Here is a 13,654-nt window from a genome sequence, read left to right as displayed (position 1 = left end):
CTTTGATGCTATTATGTTGCCTTTATTTCTGATTCTCGTGTCTTGTGCTGTTCTTTTCCTCTCCGTTCTCTCCTTAAGATGCTTTCTCATTTTTTTTTCCTCTGCTTTCCTTCTCTGTTTATATTTCCTCTTTCTCTCCTCATCCAACTCTTAAGTTTGTCCAGATGCTCTCTTTTGTGGGCCAGATTCATGGGATACACCTTTCCAAAACCCTTTACTCTCACCTCTGTTTCATTTTCCATATTGATAGCTGGCCATCCCTCCAAAGTGTCCTTTCCTCTTCTCACTGGGTTTCTGGATTTTTCTCCTGAACCTAAAAGGTGAGAGAGATTTCAAACACTGCATCTGATACAGGAACAACGTTCTGCATAACTTCAGCAAGAGGAAAACGGGAGCCGGCAGCAGTGGGAACACGTACACGCAGCAAAGAGCCAGTGCTCCTCCTGTGTATTTCAGTGCAAATCTCGCATACAGAAGTTCCCCAGCTTTTATTCTGTTCACCTCCAGGATAAAGAGAGGCTTCAATAGTGACGAATTTGACAGTTGGAGACTCTATATTCTGGCGTGGTTTTTCTTGTTGTTACTTCATACAATAGATAATGGCTGTGACAGAGTAATATGTTTAGAAAGATATGGGGAGTGCTTTATGGCACTTAACATAGAGGCATAAAATCGTCTCTGCCTTTTTCTTTTCTCCATTCTCTTCACTCCTCCTTCTCTTTAGTCACTCTCCCTCTCCCCTCCTGTTGTTTCTTTATTCTTGCATCTCATTTGTACCTTGATATTCTTCTTCTTTCCTTCTTTTTTTTTTTTTTGTGTTTGATAGGCTTGCACACATACAGAAAGGAAGAACATTTAAAGTTATTGCTGACAAAATATACCTAAATCCTTCTTAATTTTTTTGTGACTGGGTCACAAATAGTTTAGTACAGCCCTTCTTGTTTGTTGGCGTCAAAGCTGATGATGCTGTATGTGACGCTATTCCAGCACTCTTCTGTGTGCGTTGTCGCGTATTTTTATTGCCTCATTATCAGCTGCTTGGTTGTAGAAGAGCTGTCAATATAGTTTTAGAGAGACTACCACTACCTGATGATACAGGTAATTAAGCCCTTGGAGACCATTATTCTAACTATCTATTACCTGTTTGCACCATTTTGCTATGCTAAGGTTTGGAGATCTACCACCAGTGAGCTTTCACGCTTATGTCTCTGACACGACTTGTTTTTGTGGTTGTTGTCTAACCACCTGAAATTTAAGACCTAAAGAGTAATTCCTCTACATCTTAGGCTTCTTTGGTAGTAGATATGTATTGCCATTTACTGACTCTGTCCTCCAGAAGGGTAAACTGCTTTTGAGCTGGGCACAATTAGAACCAGGGTCTCTGTTGTTCCAGGGCAGTGCTGCAGGAAACCTGCACGGAAGGAGACATTCTTCAGGCTCAGGAGAAGATACTTCGCATTAACTATCCTGGCAGTCACTCCTGAGCTGCTTAGGGGGAAAACACACAAAAGCTTTTCATTTACATATTTTTCATTCCATAAGTTGGTAGTTTGGAGGCTAATGACTAGGGTTTGTCAAGTGAGAAGGTTCTAGTCACACGGAGAGGACATCAGGACATACCTGCTCATGAAGTGTACAGAGAAAACATTTGATGAAAGCTCATTGGCCAATAACTATGTCACACTTTCTCTTTGTGAATGTCTGTTATAACGTCCAAACCAAGCTCTCTGCCGAGGAGAAAAAAGGAAAGACAAATTCTAGATCTACCTACAGCAGCACATTGTCCACTTTAGGAATTAAAATATTATCATATCATTATTTGTAGCACAGACATAACTTGGAATATTCTACACATTTCATCCATCTTTGCTGATCTTACCTGTAGAGCCTTTCAGGAACTCACAGATTAAATTAAATTTTCAGTGGTTTTGTTTTCTTACTGTAGTCTGTCTGAGCTGGAAATTGGAAAAGCTGAAGTCTAGAAAGTCAAAAGAAATTATATTTATTAAGAATCCACGTTGTCTTTAGTAGTACTTTTAAGCAAATCCCATGGTTAGGAACCAGAGTCTTTGTTTCTTTTTGCCATTCTGTTGATTCTTGGTGTTCTTGGTATTTGTGAACATCTGAGGAGATGCATTTTGAGGGCATCCAAGTTCAAAGTGGAAAACTTCCCTGTCATGCTTGAGTCCTTTTGCAGGCGTTTGGCCTTTGGGCCTTTGCAGTTGGCTGTAGAGTGTCAAGTGTTGTCTTGTGAATTTGATGTTTGATACAAGGTTTAGGTTATTGAACCAAACCAGGAGTGGTTTCTTGAATGTTTATTTATTTGAAGTCCCTTAACTCCATTAGTAGTATTTTTTTAAAGGCATTAAATTCACAAATAACGTTTTAAGGGAAAAAGAGTGCAAGAATTCAATAAACTTTACAGTCTTTGAAGGCATCAGGGCATGTTGTGTGGTGTTCAATATGATGAAACTCTCTGAACAACTTCAACGGTATTGCATACTCAGTAGTCACTTAATGAAAAGAATTATATATCTTTCTGTACAGCAATAATATGCATGCTCACTAGCCACTTAATCAGAATCATACATTTTAATTGTTTTGCATATAAATGTTTGACTGGGGAGTTAGAGAGGATGAAAATAAATTGTGATGCAGAAGAAAAAAGAAGTCCGTCCTCTTTTTAGCTTTCTTCCAGCAGCTGTGAGTGCTCTGGACAGCCCAGGGGGATGCCTACCACCGCACTCTGCAGTCCGGGCCTGAAACCTTCGCGATGGGCTGTGTAATGTGAAAATGCCTGAGAACTTTGTGGAGTTTTCTGCAAATGCTCATTGATGACAAACCTCATTTTCATCTTGCATTTCTCTTGTACCCACTTCAACCCCACCAAACCTGCCTGCCTCCACATAGCGTCTTTGCTATTCATGGGAAACACACACAAATTTCTGTAGCTATGTCAGGGTGGTCTTGGTACCACCTTGAAGCTGCGACTCACAATTGAACCAAGAGCTTTTCTAGTTCGGAGTGGCTTTAACATTCCTGTGGGTAACTCAGAGCAATAGTGGTTTGTCTGGGTCAGGGTGCTTATATGCAAAATTAAATACGTGTGTTTGGAGGCCCTGCTAGACGTGTCTCTATGTGTATCTATACATTTGCAAAATGGAAAACCAAGTGTTTGTTCAAGATGTAGGAAACAAGAAAAAGTAAAAAACCCCATTACTTGAAATTAGAAATATTTTGTCTGGTTGTATAGGTGTCTGTAATTTTTCTGAATGCTTTTAATTATACTGAAAACCTGTGACTATTTCTGATGCCTCCAGCATGAGTAGAGTTGAACTTAGGCTCATATGTTTAAGCTGACAAAATAATTAGTTTTCTGTATGTGTCTGGTTGTAGTTAATGGAACTATCTTCTGTCCTAAGGTCCCAAATACGTTACTGGGGAGTTGTAAAAGGGACAGTCCTTTCATTTGAAAAATCCTTTCAGTTGCCTGTGGGAAGCTTTTCTGTGAGGCTTAAGTCTTGGACTGCTTTTTGTTTAATCCTTCATGCCTGTAACTTACAAATTCATTTACAGAGCTGGTGATAAAGGCACCCATACAGTCCATATGGCATTTGTCTATCTGTTCAACACAGAAATAAACCTTAGCACTGGTTTCTATTGCAGTTCAGAAACTTTTTGCTGTAGGTGTAAGTTTGATGAGTGAAACCTATATGGCTGAGAGAGACAATGGAAACATTTCCAACATTTCCTGGCTCAGATGGTAGTTAGAGCAGTTTCAGAGAAATGTCAGGTCTGCCATTGCGTGATAACAGAATTTAGACTTGTGTGGGTACAGCGATATGTGAGTGCTGAGGCCTTTCAAAATCCTGCCCTACTTATCTGAGGCTCAAGGCACATACTCGCGTGATTTTTAGGATACCTTGAAAATTTCCAGTGGATACGATGGTCAGGAGTTCACCTAGGTACATGTTCTGTTCAGTCTTTCAATTCTGTATAATTTTCAAGTGGTGGAATGGTCTAGAAGTCAAAGCACCTGATTAGATTGTCCACTCAAAAGAAGGATCTTTCTCCACTTGTATAAATAGAGCTTGAGCCTTGTTTCATTCCATCACAGCCTTGCAATACCTGCCCTCATCATGCACAAGATGCTTCATTTTATGTGCTACCCTTCTTTAGGTAGCTTGCCCTTCAGGCAACGGTTTGAGTATGCCTTGGATGTTTTGAGGAGGGTTCAGTGTGAGTATGTGAAAAGAGCATGGCTTGTGCGGTTTGGATTTGCACTAGTGAACAGCACCAGGGTTGAACTGGCAGCTCGGAGCCTGTGGTGGGGAAAGGGCCGTGATGGTGCTGCAGGAGGAGAATTTGCCGTGGCATTTCTGGATCGGTGAGCACCTGTGCTGATGAACAGAAAGAATAAACATAAATTATACATTATATGTGCATCTTTCTGTTGATATTATGAAAGATATTACTACTGTATTTTCCAACAGAAGTATTAAGGACGGATGTTGTGCATTCTGTAGGCTTCACCCAGCACACTGCTATAAGGCATGTACCAATGTCATATCCTAAGCAGAACTGAAAATGTGGAGAAAACCCCCTGAGGTTTAAAGCTCCAGCATTTCCCATCTGTCAGGTCTCTTTTAAGCTTATCACATATCACTTCTCTCTTTGCTTTTTTTAATCCGTTTTCAATATCTAAATTCTTTGGAGAAGCCTGTGTCTGTCTCCTGGCTACGCACCTACTTGAAGCAATGGCTTAACAGCGAGCGTGCTGCAGTAGGCGCCCTTAGAACAGCAGGCTTGGACACAGCCCTGGGAAGGACAGGCCGCCTCATCCTGGAGATGGCCATGGCTCATAGAGGAGAGCAGAGCATCTCCAGTCCATCAGTGTGGCCGGCAGGTCACTGCACAGTCTGGAGATGAGCCTGCAGATCAGGGGAAGAGCAGGCAGCCATGTCTGGAGCTAATGGAAATCCCTGAGGCCAGAAGGGAGTAAGCAGAGCCAGCAATTCAGAGACCACTAATTTAATTGAAAACAGGTAGAAGGAAAGACATTCCTGCAAAGGTGTAGTGAACAGGAACTGCCATTTGATGAGCTTTTTTTGTTTCTGGTATGTCTTGTAAAGCCACTTGAATTTTTTTCTGTTTAAAAAGAATTGGTGCTTAATCTGAAATCTGTTTTTTTCATTTTTTCAGGAGGGGGGTTGTGTGGTTTTGTTTACTTTAAAGCTTTTTAGTAGTTTGAGGAACTCAGTGTAAGGAGGAAGTCTAACCTGACCCATTGCAGAGCTTTGAATGGAGTGATGAGGAAAGTGAGATGCAGGTAACTCGAAACCTTGAGTTTGAAAATAAGTACGAGTAAACAACAAATCTATCTGGGAGCTGAGTCAGAGAGAAGCTTGTGTTTGGCTGGATTGTGGATTTGGAGAGAGAACTGGAAGGCTTGGGCAGAGGCACGGAAGTCTGCCACCAAAGCCAGACAGATTGCAGTCTCCAAAGAGACAACCACAGTCCAGCTGGTGAAAATACCGTCTGGTTCACAGGTGAACCAAGAGTCGAAAGAACTGAGAAGCCACACGGGAACCTGTTCCTTCATCTGTGATCAGGCAGTAGGGCGGGGTCAGGCAGCTCAAGGAGCTGAAACACAGGTCACCTCTCCAGGGAGGCTATAACTAAAATAGAAGTCCTGGAGACTGCCCAAGAGAAAGGCAGGAAGCTTCACTGACTCACACATAGTAGCTGGAAGAAAATACCCACCTGAGAATTTTAATTACACAGAGGTAAGTTAAGGTTAAAGATGGAGAAAGATCTGTTATATATTTTGTTCTGAAAGACTTTAAAAAGAGGCTTGCACCTGCTACACGGCGTGAGGATAAGGAAGAAGCTGAAATACAAACTTCAGCTGCTGCAGGAAGATTCTGTAGAAACCTTTGTAAGACTGCAAGTCAGTGTCAAGTTGAGGGAATTCTTGTGACATGCATCTGAAATAACCACCAAGTACTGTCACCTCAGCTTGAGGGTGGTGAAGAGGAAAGGTGATAGCACCTAGCAAAAGGTAGCTGCCAGCCTGTGGAAATCTTGAAGGAAGTAGGTCAGGGGAGAAGAGGTTGAAACTGTCAACAACTATGTGTTACGTGTCCCTTGGAGGGAGAATCATACAAAGGGCTGTGTGGGAGGTGGCTGAACAGAGCATGGGCTATAGAGAATATTTATTCTCTGTGCTAGAAGAGGAATCAAAGATCAGGATATATGGGAAGGATTTTTTTAAGGAAAGCTTGCTCTGTCAAGGAAAGATTTTATGTCTGGGGAAATTAAACCCCTCTGAGAGATATGCTCCAAAGAACCAGAGAAGAGAATGAGGTTCCTCTGCAGTGAGACAGGGCATAAAGGCATGTTCTACACAGTGGAGAGCTTGGTCAGAGAAAATCTTCTTCATGCATGAAATTACTGTAGCAAACTGAGAGACGCCTCTCTCAAGGAAGGGAATCAATAGATGTAGCTGAAAGGGGCCTGAAAGACCTCTTTTGAAAGTGGGAAATATATGGTGAAGATTCTGCAGATTTAGAAGGCTGAGAGAACTCTTGTGCCTCCTTGATTTAGTGTATTTAGGGAAGACTAATTCCTGTATGGTCTTAAAATCTGTTCTTGGGGAGGACCCAAACATAATGGCCTGTGGCTTTGGTCCGCTTGAAATGACAGAGCTGGGAGAGGCACAAAGCCGGCAGGTTTTCTGACCATGTCCCATCATTGCTGGGGGACAGTACAAAGGATGTGCCCGTTTATGAAGTTCCTGAGAAAATTGAAAGGAAACTCAGAAACTAAACTTCCTGAAAGTGATGCATCAACCTCAGCAGGGACTTTCTCGCCTGGCCTGGTTGAAACTGTGCTCTGGCACATGCCGTGAGTTGCAGCAGCAGGGCCAGGCAGGAGATGGAGATAGCAGAGCTGTCAGAAACATAGCATCAAGAAGCTTTACAAGCAGATCTCCTACAGTTCAGTGGGTCCTTGCAGGCAGGTCCTGGCTTCCATGCAAGATTTGAGATGTAGCAAAAATACAGAAGAAACTTCTTTCTACCATCTTGGACTCCTGAGCATCTGTGCTTTATGTCCTGCTCCCTGGTCAGGGAATGAGGTTTCTGCCTTTCCAGAGATTCCTCTGGCCCCTTTGCCCAGAAACACACAGACTCAAAGACTACGTAAATAACTGTACATTGCAGTTGGATTGATTTCCTGGTATTCTCTCCACAGCACGGGACAAATTACGGTTTTTAAATGTAGGAAAGACTGATTTTATTTCAGGAGGAATAGCAGCAGGGACCTGTAGATCATAAATTCAAGTCCTCCGCTCTTGACCCTGCTGTGTAGTTAATTTCATAAACTGCTGAACTCTGTCTTAAAGCTGTTTAGGTTTCCCGTCCTGTTCTGTCAGGCTGGTTTAGTGTCTCACTTTTTCGGTGATTAAAAATATCCTAATTCCAGCCTAAATGTATTTGTAACCAATATATTCCCATCTTGTTTTGAACGTCATTGGCCTTAGCTTAATGTAGTTTTCTTCCCCATTTTATTTTTTTCTGACTGATTCTTCTGCAGAAGTCTTATCTGTGTAAGACCTTGGTCTCTTAGGTTTAGCAAGATGAGATGTTTAGACTCGTCCTATGACACAGACTCTCAGCTCCTCTAAACTACCTCAGAGCTGTCTCTTCTCCTCTCTGAATGAGCCACTCCTGAACACTCGTGATCGTAATTGCAGATAATATTCCAGATAAAATCTTGTCAGTGCTTTCCACAGTAGCATTAATATTTCATATTCCTTAAACTCTTATATTCCATGAACAGATTCTGGTTTCAGAATGCTTCATTTCTTCTGTTAGAAATTTTATCCTTAGGTTAGGACTGGTGGAGGACTGTTTTCCTACTCTAAACTGACAGTTTGTCAAGAAACTTAAGAAGTTTCTGTCAAACATGGGTTTCATTTATTTTTCCCCTAAAGAAAAGAGCTTTTTAAAAAGAAAAAAAATTTGTAAGGAGCACTTCAGTTTTAAGAGAACTTCAATTTTCTCTTCAGATAACAGGTATAATAGAAAGTTTAATGTTACTAAGTGAGATGCTTCAGATTAATAGACAGTAAATAGAACACTAACGAAAGGGGAAAATAAATGTTCTTAAACAGTGATCGAAGAACGTAGACTTGGGAATTTTGAGCTTTAGAGACTGTTTTTGCAGATTCTAACAGCTTGATAGTTACATAAGATGCACAGAATCTTTGGCAAAACAGGTTTTTTAGCATAGTCCAGCAAACAGGCAGAATACAGGCGTGGGGAATAGCTGTTCTACATGTAATCGGCAAGTGCTCAATGTCGGAGTGGGTCCAGCTAGATATTCTAATATCCAGCTAGGATATTAGAATCATGACCAAGAGAAGATAACCTTTCATGGTTACTAGAAGGTGGAAAACTATAGGTTGATGAGTAAATAGCCTTTCATAAAGCTCCTAAATTTTCTGCTTCACTTCCAAAATTTACATGTCCTTTGGAAGCCTTGCTCAGGGAGAAAACTGTGGGATTTCAGGTTAAGTTTACAGACGTTCGACTATTCTTCCATCCTTTACAAGAATTAACATCAAATCCTTCTGGCATGTACTGCCATTGTGGAGAGTATTACAGATCATAAGAGAACAATCACTTTTCAATTAAGGTGCCATTAATTCATGCTTCAGAGATTCTAATTTATAAGAAACAAGTCTGGATTATTATCCTGTGCCATGTTTGGTTAAGCAAGTCCATCCTAAAAATGGGCAAGTGGGATGCTAGTGAAGAAGCAGCAGCTTCTAAACTGCAGGAGCATCGGCCATCAGAGCTCTGCAGTAAATTTGACTGTAAGCGTATTTCACCTCCTTGTTTGACAGCAACTGGTTTTCTCTTTCCTTTTTCAGATACTCCATGGGTGTCTAAAGCTTGTAAGACCCTCTCAGTGCTGGTTTTATAGCGACATGACCACACAGACAGTGTCTCCGTTATGCCTGTGGTTCAGCTTTATGGCTGTCTACTCTTAGAAACTTTTATAACAGCCGCAAATGACAAAACAACAGAAGTCTCAATGGTGTTTAACTGAGCTCTTTATGACGTTGCAAAGATTGCTCTGTTGCAGAGAAATCTGAGTGTTGATGTGAGGTGTTTCTAATTGCCATGTGAAACTGTGTGCTGGTCAGTCCCTGTAAGGCTGTTCAGCAAGACGGGCCTGTTGTCCAAGATAGTCTTCCTGAATGAGACTGAAGATGAAATGACCTATTGAACCTAAGAATTCTTCGTAATTTTTCTGATCTCATTTAACTGATGATACTAATATGCAACTAGACCGTATTTTCATTAGTACTATTAGGCCTAAATTGAAAAACTCTGATTTTAGTGGTAGTTGAATCGATTCTTTCTCCCATTTTGCTTTTTTATTAATTCATAGCAACTTCATGGAGGACTAGAGTTGGAACTGTTTATGCATATATAAACACAATAATTCAGAATTCTATTACATCATTAATTTAAAAATGAAGTGATGACAATGTTAAGAAATAAAATCTCTCAGTGAGGACTGCATAGGAATTTATGTTATGAACCAAAATGATTTGTTCTTTCGTGTAAAAGGCATCTGATTAAGGTCAGCCTACGAGCAGAAATGGTTCCAGTCTGCAACTGAAAAACTGCTCCACTGTCTGCACTAGAGATTAGAGCTGGCTTGTTTTCATTCACATTTGGTCAACAGATGGTCCAACTATTCAGTGGGCATTCTGGCAGTGTAGAAGTCTGCACATCAGTGACAAAAACCCATCATATGAATCACTAAAATGCCAGTGTTCATCTAAGTAGAATGAATACCCAGTGTTGGCTTCTCCAAGAGCAGCATAGCTGGCTGACTTGAAAGGAGAAAACGTAACAAAACATCATATTATTGCTAAATTAGCCAATGCCATTCATTCTGACAAGACTGAAAGAACAGAAAGACTATGAGGTTTGTACAAAAGATAATGTCACTGGCCTTTGGCCAGAACAGTTAGCTAATATTTGCTGTCTCGCTGGATTGTTACCTTAGACTTCAAAAAAAACTCGATATGCTGTGAATAATTCTTCTGCTCAGTTGCATTTGCAAAGCATGATACACAAAAGTCATGTTTTCCTAAGCACAGTGGAAATAAACAACAGCAGGCGGATTCTGGTCTGATATGCCTAGGAATACTGGCTCTGTTTTCAGGGTCACATTTTAATATACAGTGTATCTGGCAATATGGCTTAAGATATTCCCCACGTCTCTCTCCCGCCTGCATGTCCCCTCACATACGTGCCACAGCAGTTTTCCCTTCTCCAGCCCCGGTTCCAGCTGGGCTGTTTTTCCAGCTCTGTCAAGAGATTGTGACAGCTTAAAAAGGAAAGAACAGAAAACATGAAAGGGAGGGTGTGTCTGCACGGCTGAAGAAGTCACTGTACAGGGGTGACAATTTGGGTGAGGAGGGGGGGACTGGGAAGAAGCGTGAGGGCCTTTGGTTAGAATTGGCACTCAAGATACTTTATTGTGAAACTCGGTGGCTTTTGTTGTTGCGTCCATCACCGCTTCTCTGGCTTCCTCCTCTTACCCATACTCACAGAGCTGAAACCAGCTATAGCCCCAGACCCTTCATTTGGGGTCAGCCCCTGTGACATCAACTAAACCCGTGGGAGTTAATTTCTGGTCCACCTTGAACAGGAGCAGTGTTTTGTAGGTGGCTTCCATTATTCCCAGCAGTCCTGTAGTGTGAAGGAGCAGAACTCTTTATTCTGTTCAGCCTTGTTCAGGAGGGTTAACGTTATTATCAGTTCTGACATGCTTGATGAATGCCGGTAGATCAAAGACAGGTTTTGGTGGTGTTTATTAACACCTCCTAAAACGGATGTGCAGACCTTCCTTCTTTCATTGATGGAACTGCAGTCGATAACGTTTTCATGAGATGGTAGTACCAGATTGTAGCCTGCGCTTGCTTTTTGAAAAGGCAGAGAAGGGTGAACGTCTTCAGCAGATGTGCCTCTGTAAACAAATGTCCTGGCACATGCTGCTGCACCTCTAACAGGAAGTAAATACTAGTATGTATTTGACAGCCTGACAATTGGCTAGAAATACAGCAGGCTGGTTTTTTTTAAATCTGACCGATTTTCTTCCTAATGACAGTAATTTTACCATGGTGTTTGGTTACACTGTTGACAAAGTGATGTCTTTTGCACACATTTGTTTTTACGTTTTGAAGTAACTGAGCTCCAGTAGGATTTTAACAATACAACTAATTAGTGAGCATGTTCAAAAGATAAAAGAGCGCCCTTAATGTGTTATTCATAACATGGAGTATGAGAACATTATAAGGCCAGGATTGTCTTTAAATATTAATTTAATGGTAGCCATGGATGCATTAGGCTCTTGTGAAGAACAAAACCACTGAATGCAACTCTTATTTTCCATACAGTTGACTTCTATAAATATTTTCATTCTCTAGAATGGAGGAGACAGTGAGAAATCTGCTACAGAGCCAAGGACCCCCAGGCCAGCATGGAGAAGGAACTGTCAATATCATGAAGGTGTATCAGGTATTAGTGACTTACTACCTGTTTTCTTTAAAACAAAAATTGCACTACTGAGATAAATGCGTCTGGCATTGCTTCCTCTATTTGTTTATTAGTTACAAGTACTTGCACATGGTGATTGGTACCATCTACATTTTCCCAGGTGTTCTCTCACCAGAGTTTAAGGTTTTTCATTTTTATTATCATTTTGTTATCTGCAGTTGTGGCTGTTCACAGGTAACAGGGGACAGAGAAACTAGTTTTGAAGACTTTATTAAAGTACTTAAAATATTAAGTAATATATTCCAGCATCTCTAGAAAACATAGATGTTTTTGAGAACTTGACCTTCAGATTGTGATGGATAATTCTATCCACTCTTACTGAGTATGAGGCTTCCAGAACAAGCTCCGTAGTTTCTTATTGTTGCCTGTGGCAGGTGCATTTTGTCTGCCTCACTTGGGGCAGAAAGAGGGTGTCTCAGGGCAGGATTCAGGAGAGCAACAACTTTAGAGGTTTTTCAAAGGGAACCGGGTCTGTTTATGCTGTTTATAAGAAAGAAGAGTTTTTCATTTTCTTAATGTACCGTTGTATTCTGGAAGCAGTGAACCTGAGGTGGTGGAAAGTCTTTTTAAGTGTCTGTTAGCAGGAACAAGATACATCCCAGCTAATCAGATATTCTGCACATGAATTCATTAAAAAAAAAATCTCTTTACAAAGTCAATCCTATCCTGCATCTTTTTAACAAAATAAGGATTCCTTCTTAAGTCATAAAATGCTGAAATAATATATTAAAGCATATACTAGGTAGTGAGCCTTCAGATAAAACACTTCTCAAAAATTCTAGTTATAGTGGTCCATTCTTACAATTGATGGATCAAAAATGCAGCAATATAGCTAAACAAAAATGTATATTGAAGAGTATTTATCACTGTAATTAAATTTTCATTTTAAGCTTGGGTGGAAGGGAAAAGAATCTTTTAGATTAACCTTCCAAAAGAATAAATTCTTCCTGTTAAAATGATAGCCTGTAAAATTTAATTTCAGGACAAATTAAACTTTTTGTTCAAGTTATAATAGAACATTGTGCTTTTAGAAACTGGCAATAAAAGCATCTGTATTTCACTCCCTACCCTTTTGGGATGCAAAGATGGAACTCAGTTACCTCGTCTTGGTTCAGAGTTTAAATCCATACCTGCTGCTCTCTCCTGCCACCATACAGTGGGTGTTCCAAAGTGGGCTTGGTGTCAGTCTCTACTTTGGGTGGATTCCTTGTTTGTCTGTTTATAAACAGACAGTTGGAATGATTTTCTTACCTGCTTTTCTGTGTGCTGTCTTACCACAGTCAGGTGGTACCACAATTATGTTCTAGCTCCTTTGTGGTTTGTTTTGAAAAGCAAAACAAGAAACCTCCGTTTCTTTCCATTGAACTGAGGGTTTGGGTGTTCTTTATTTTTCTTTTGGGTACTAAACTGGAAAAACATTAGCTATGTGGTCTTTTGAAATTTGAAATCTAGTGTGCTGCTTTCCTAGAGGGGAGATAAACTAGTCATTCCACTTTTGTGCTTGTACATTTCTGTGTAGTTCTTCATCTTTTATTTGTTTCTTAGTCTTTTTAAAAAAAAGAGATAATTTGGTTATGGTTTTGCTTTTTTCTCCTTTGGAACCATATTGACAGAAGTGTTTGTTGTCTCCTGCCAGCCAGGGGAATGGGTACTGAGGTGTGTTTTGAATCTCTAGAGTTTATTTTCTGACCAACAAAAGAACAAGGCAGTTCTGCCAAGTTAACAGTAACAAGAACAAGTCTTTGTTTTCCTTCGGCTCTATCAAACAGTCCCCTCCACCTAGAATACTGTTGCCTAACCCCTCCTCTGTCTTTTTTCTGGACTTGGGATTTTCTTTGAATGTGCTAGGTAGGAGTCAGGATGGGTTCCCCAAAGCTGAGCCTAGCTCTTTTCTGGAGTGAGGCTGTCTCTCTCCGAGGACCTTAAAACACCCATATACTTGTAACCCTAGAATTATTTTAAATCTTTTACTCCACATTGCAGAGCAATTTTCATTTCTTCCCTATCAA

General features: G+C 40.6%; 1 protein-coding gene across 1 annotated transcript in view; it reads left to right on the top strand.

Moving 5' to 3' along the window:
- The window catches only part of NCKAP5 (NCK-associated protein 5), a 191,655-nt gene that overhangs the window by 39,680 nt on the left and 138,321 nt on the right, over positions 1 to 13,654 (top strand). The window contains exon 2 of the mRNA XM_010143987.1: positions 11,516 to 11,606. Coding sequence (XP_010142289.1) covers positions 11,516 to 11,606 — 91 coding nt within the window. The remainder of the gene's footprint in view (positions 1 to 11,515; positions 11,607 to 13,654) is intronic.

This window comes from Buceros rhinoceros, unplaced genomic scaffold (genome assembly GCF_000710305.1).
Source record: "Buceros rhinoceros silvestris isolate BGI_N320 unplaced genomic scaffold, ASM71030v1 scaffold389, whole genome shotgun sequence".
NCBI classification, from domain to species: Eukaryota; Metazoa; Chordata; class Aves; order Bucerotiformes; family Bucerotidae; genus Buceros; species Buceros rhinoceros.
This window is presented reverse-complemented; position numbering and strand designations above follow the sequence as displayed.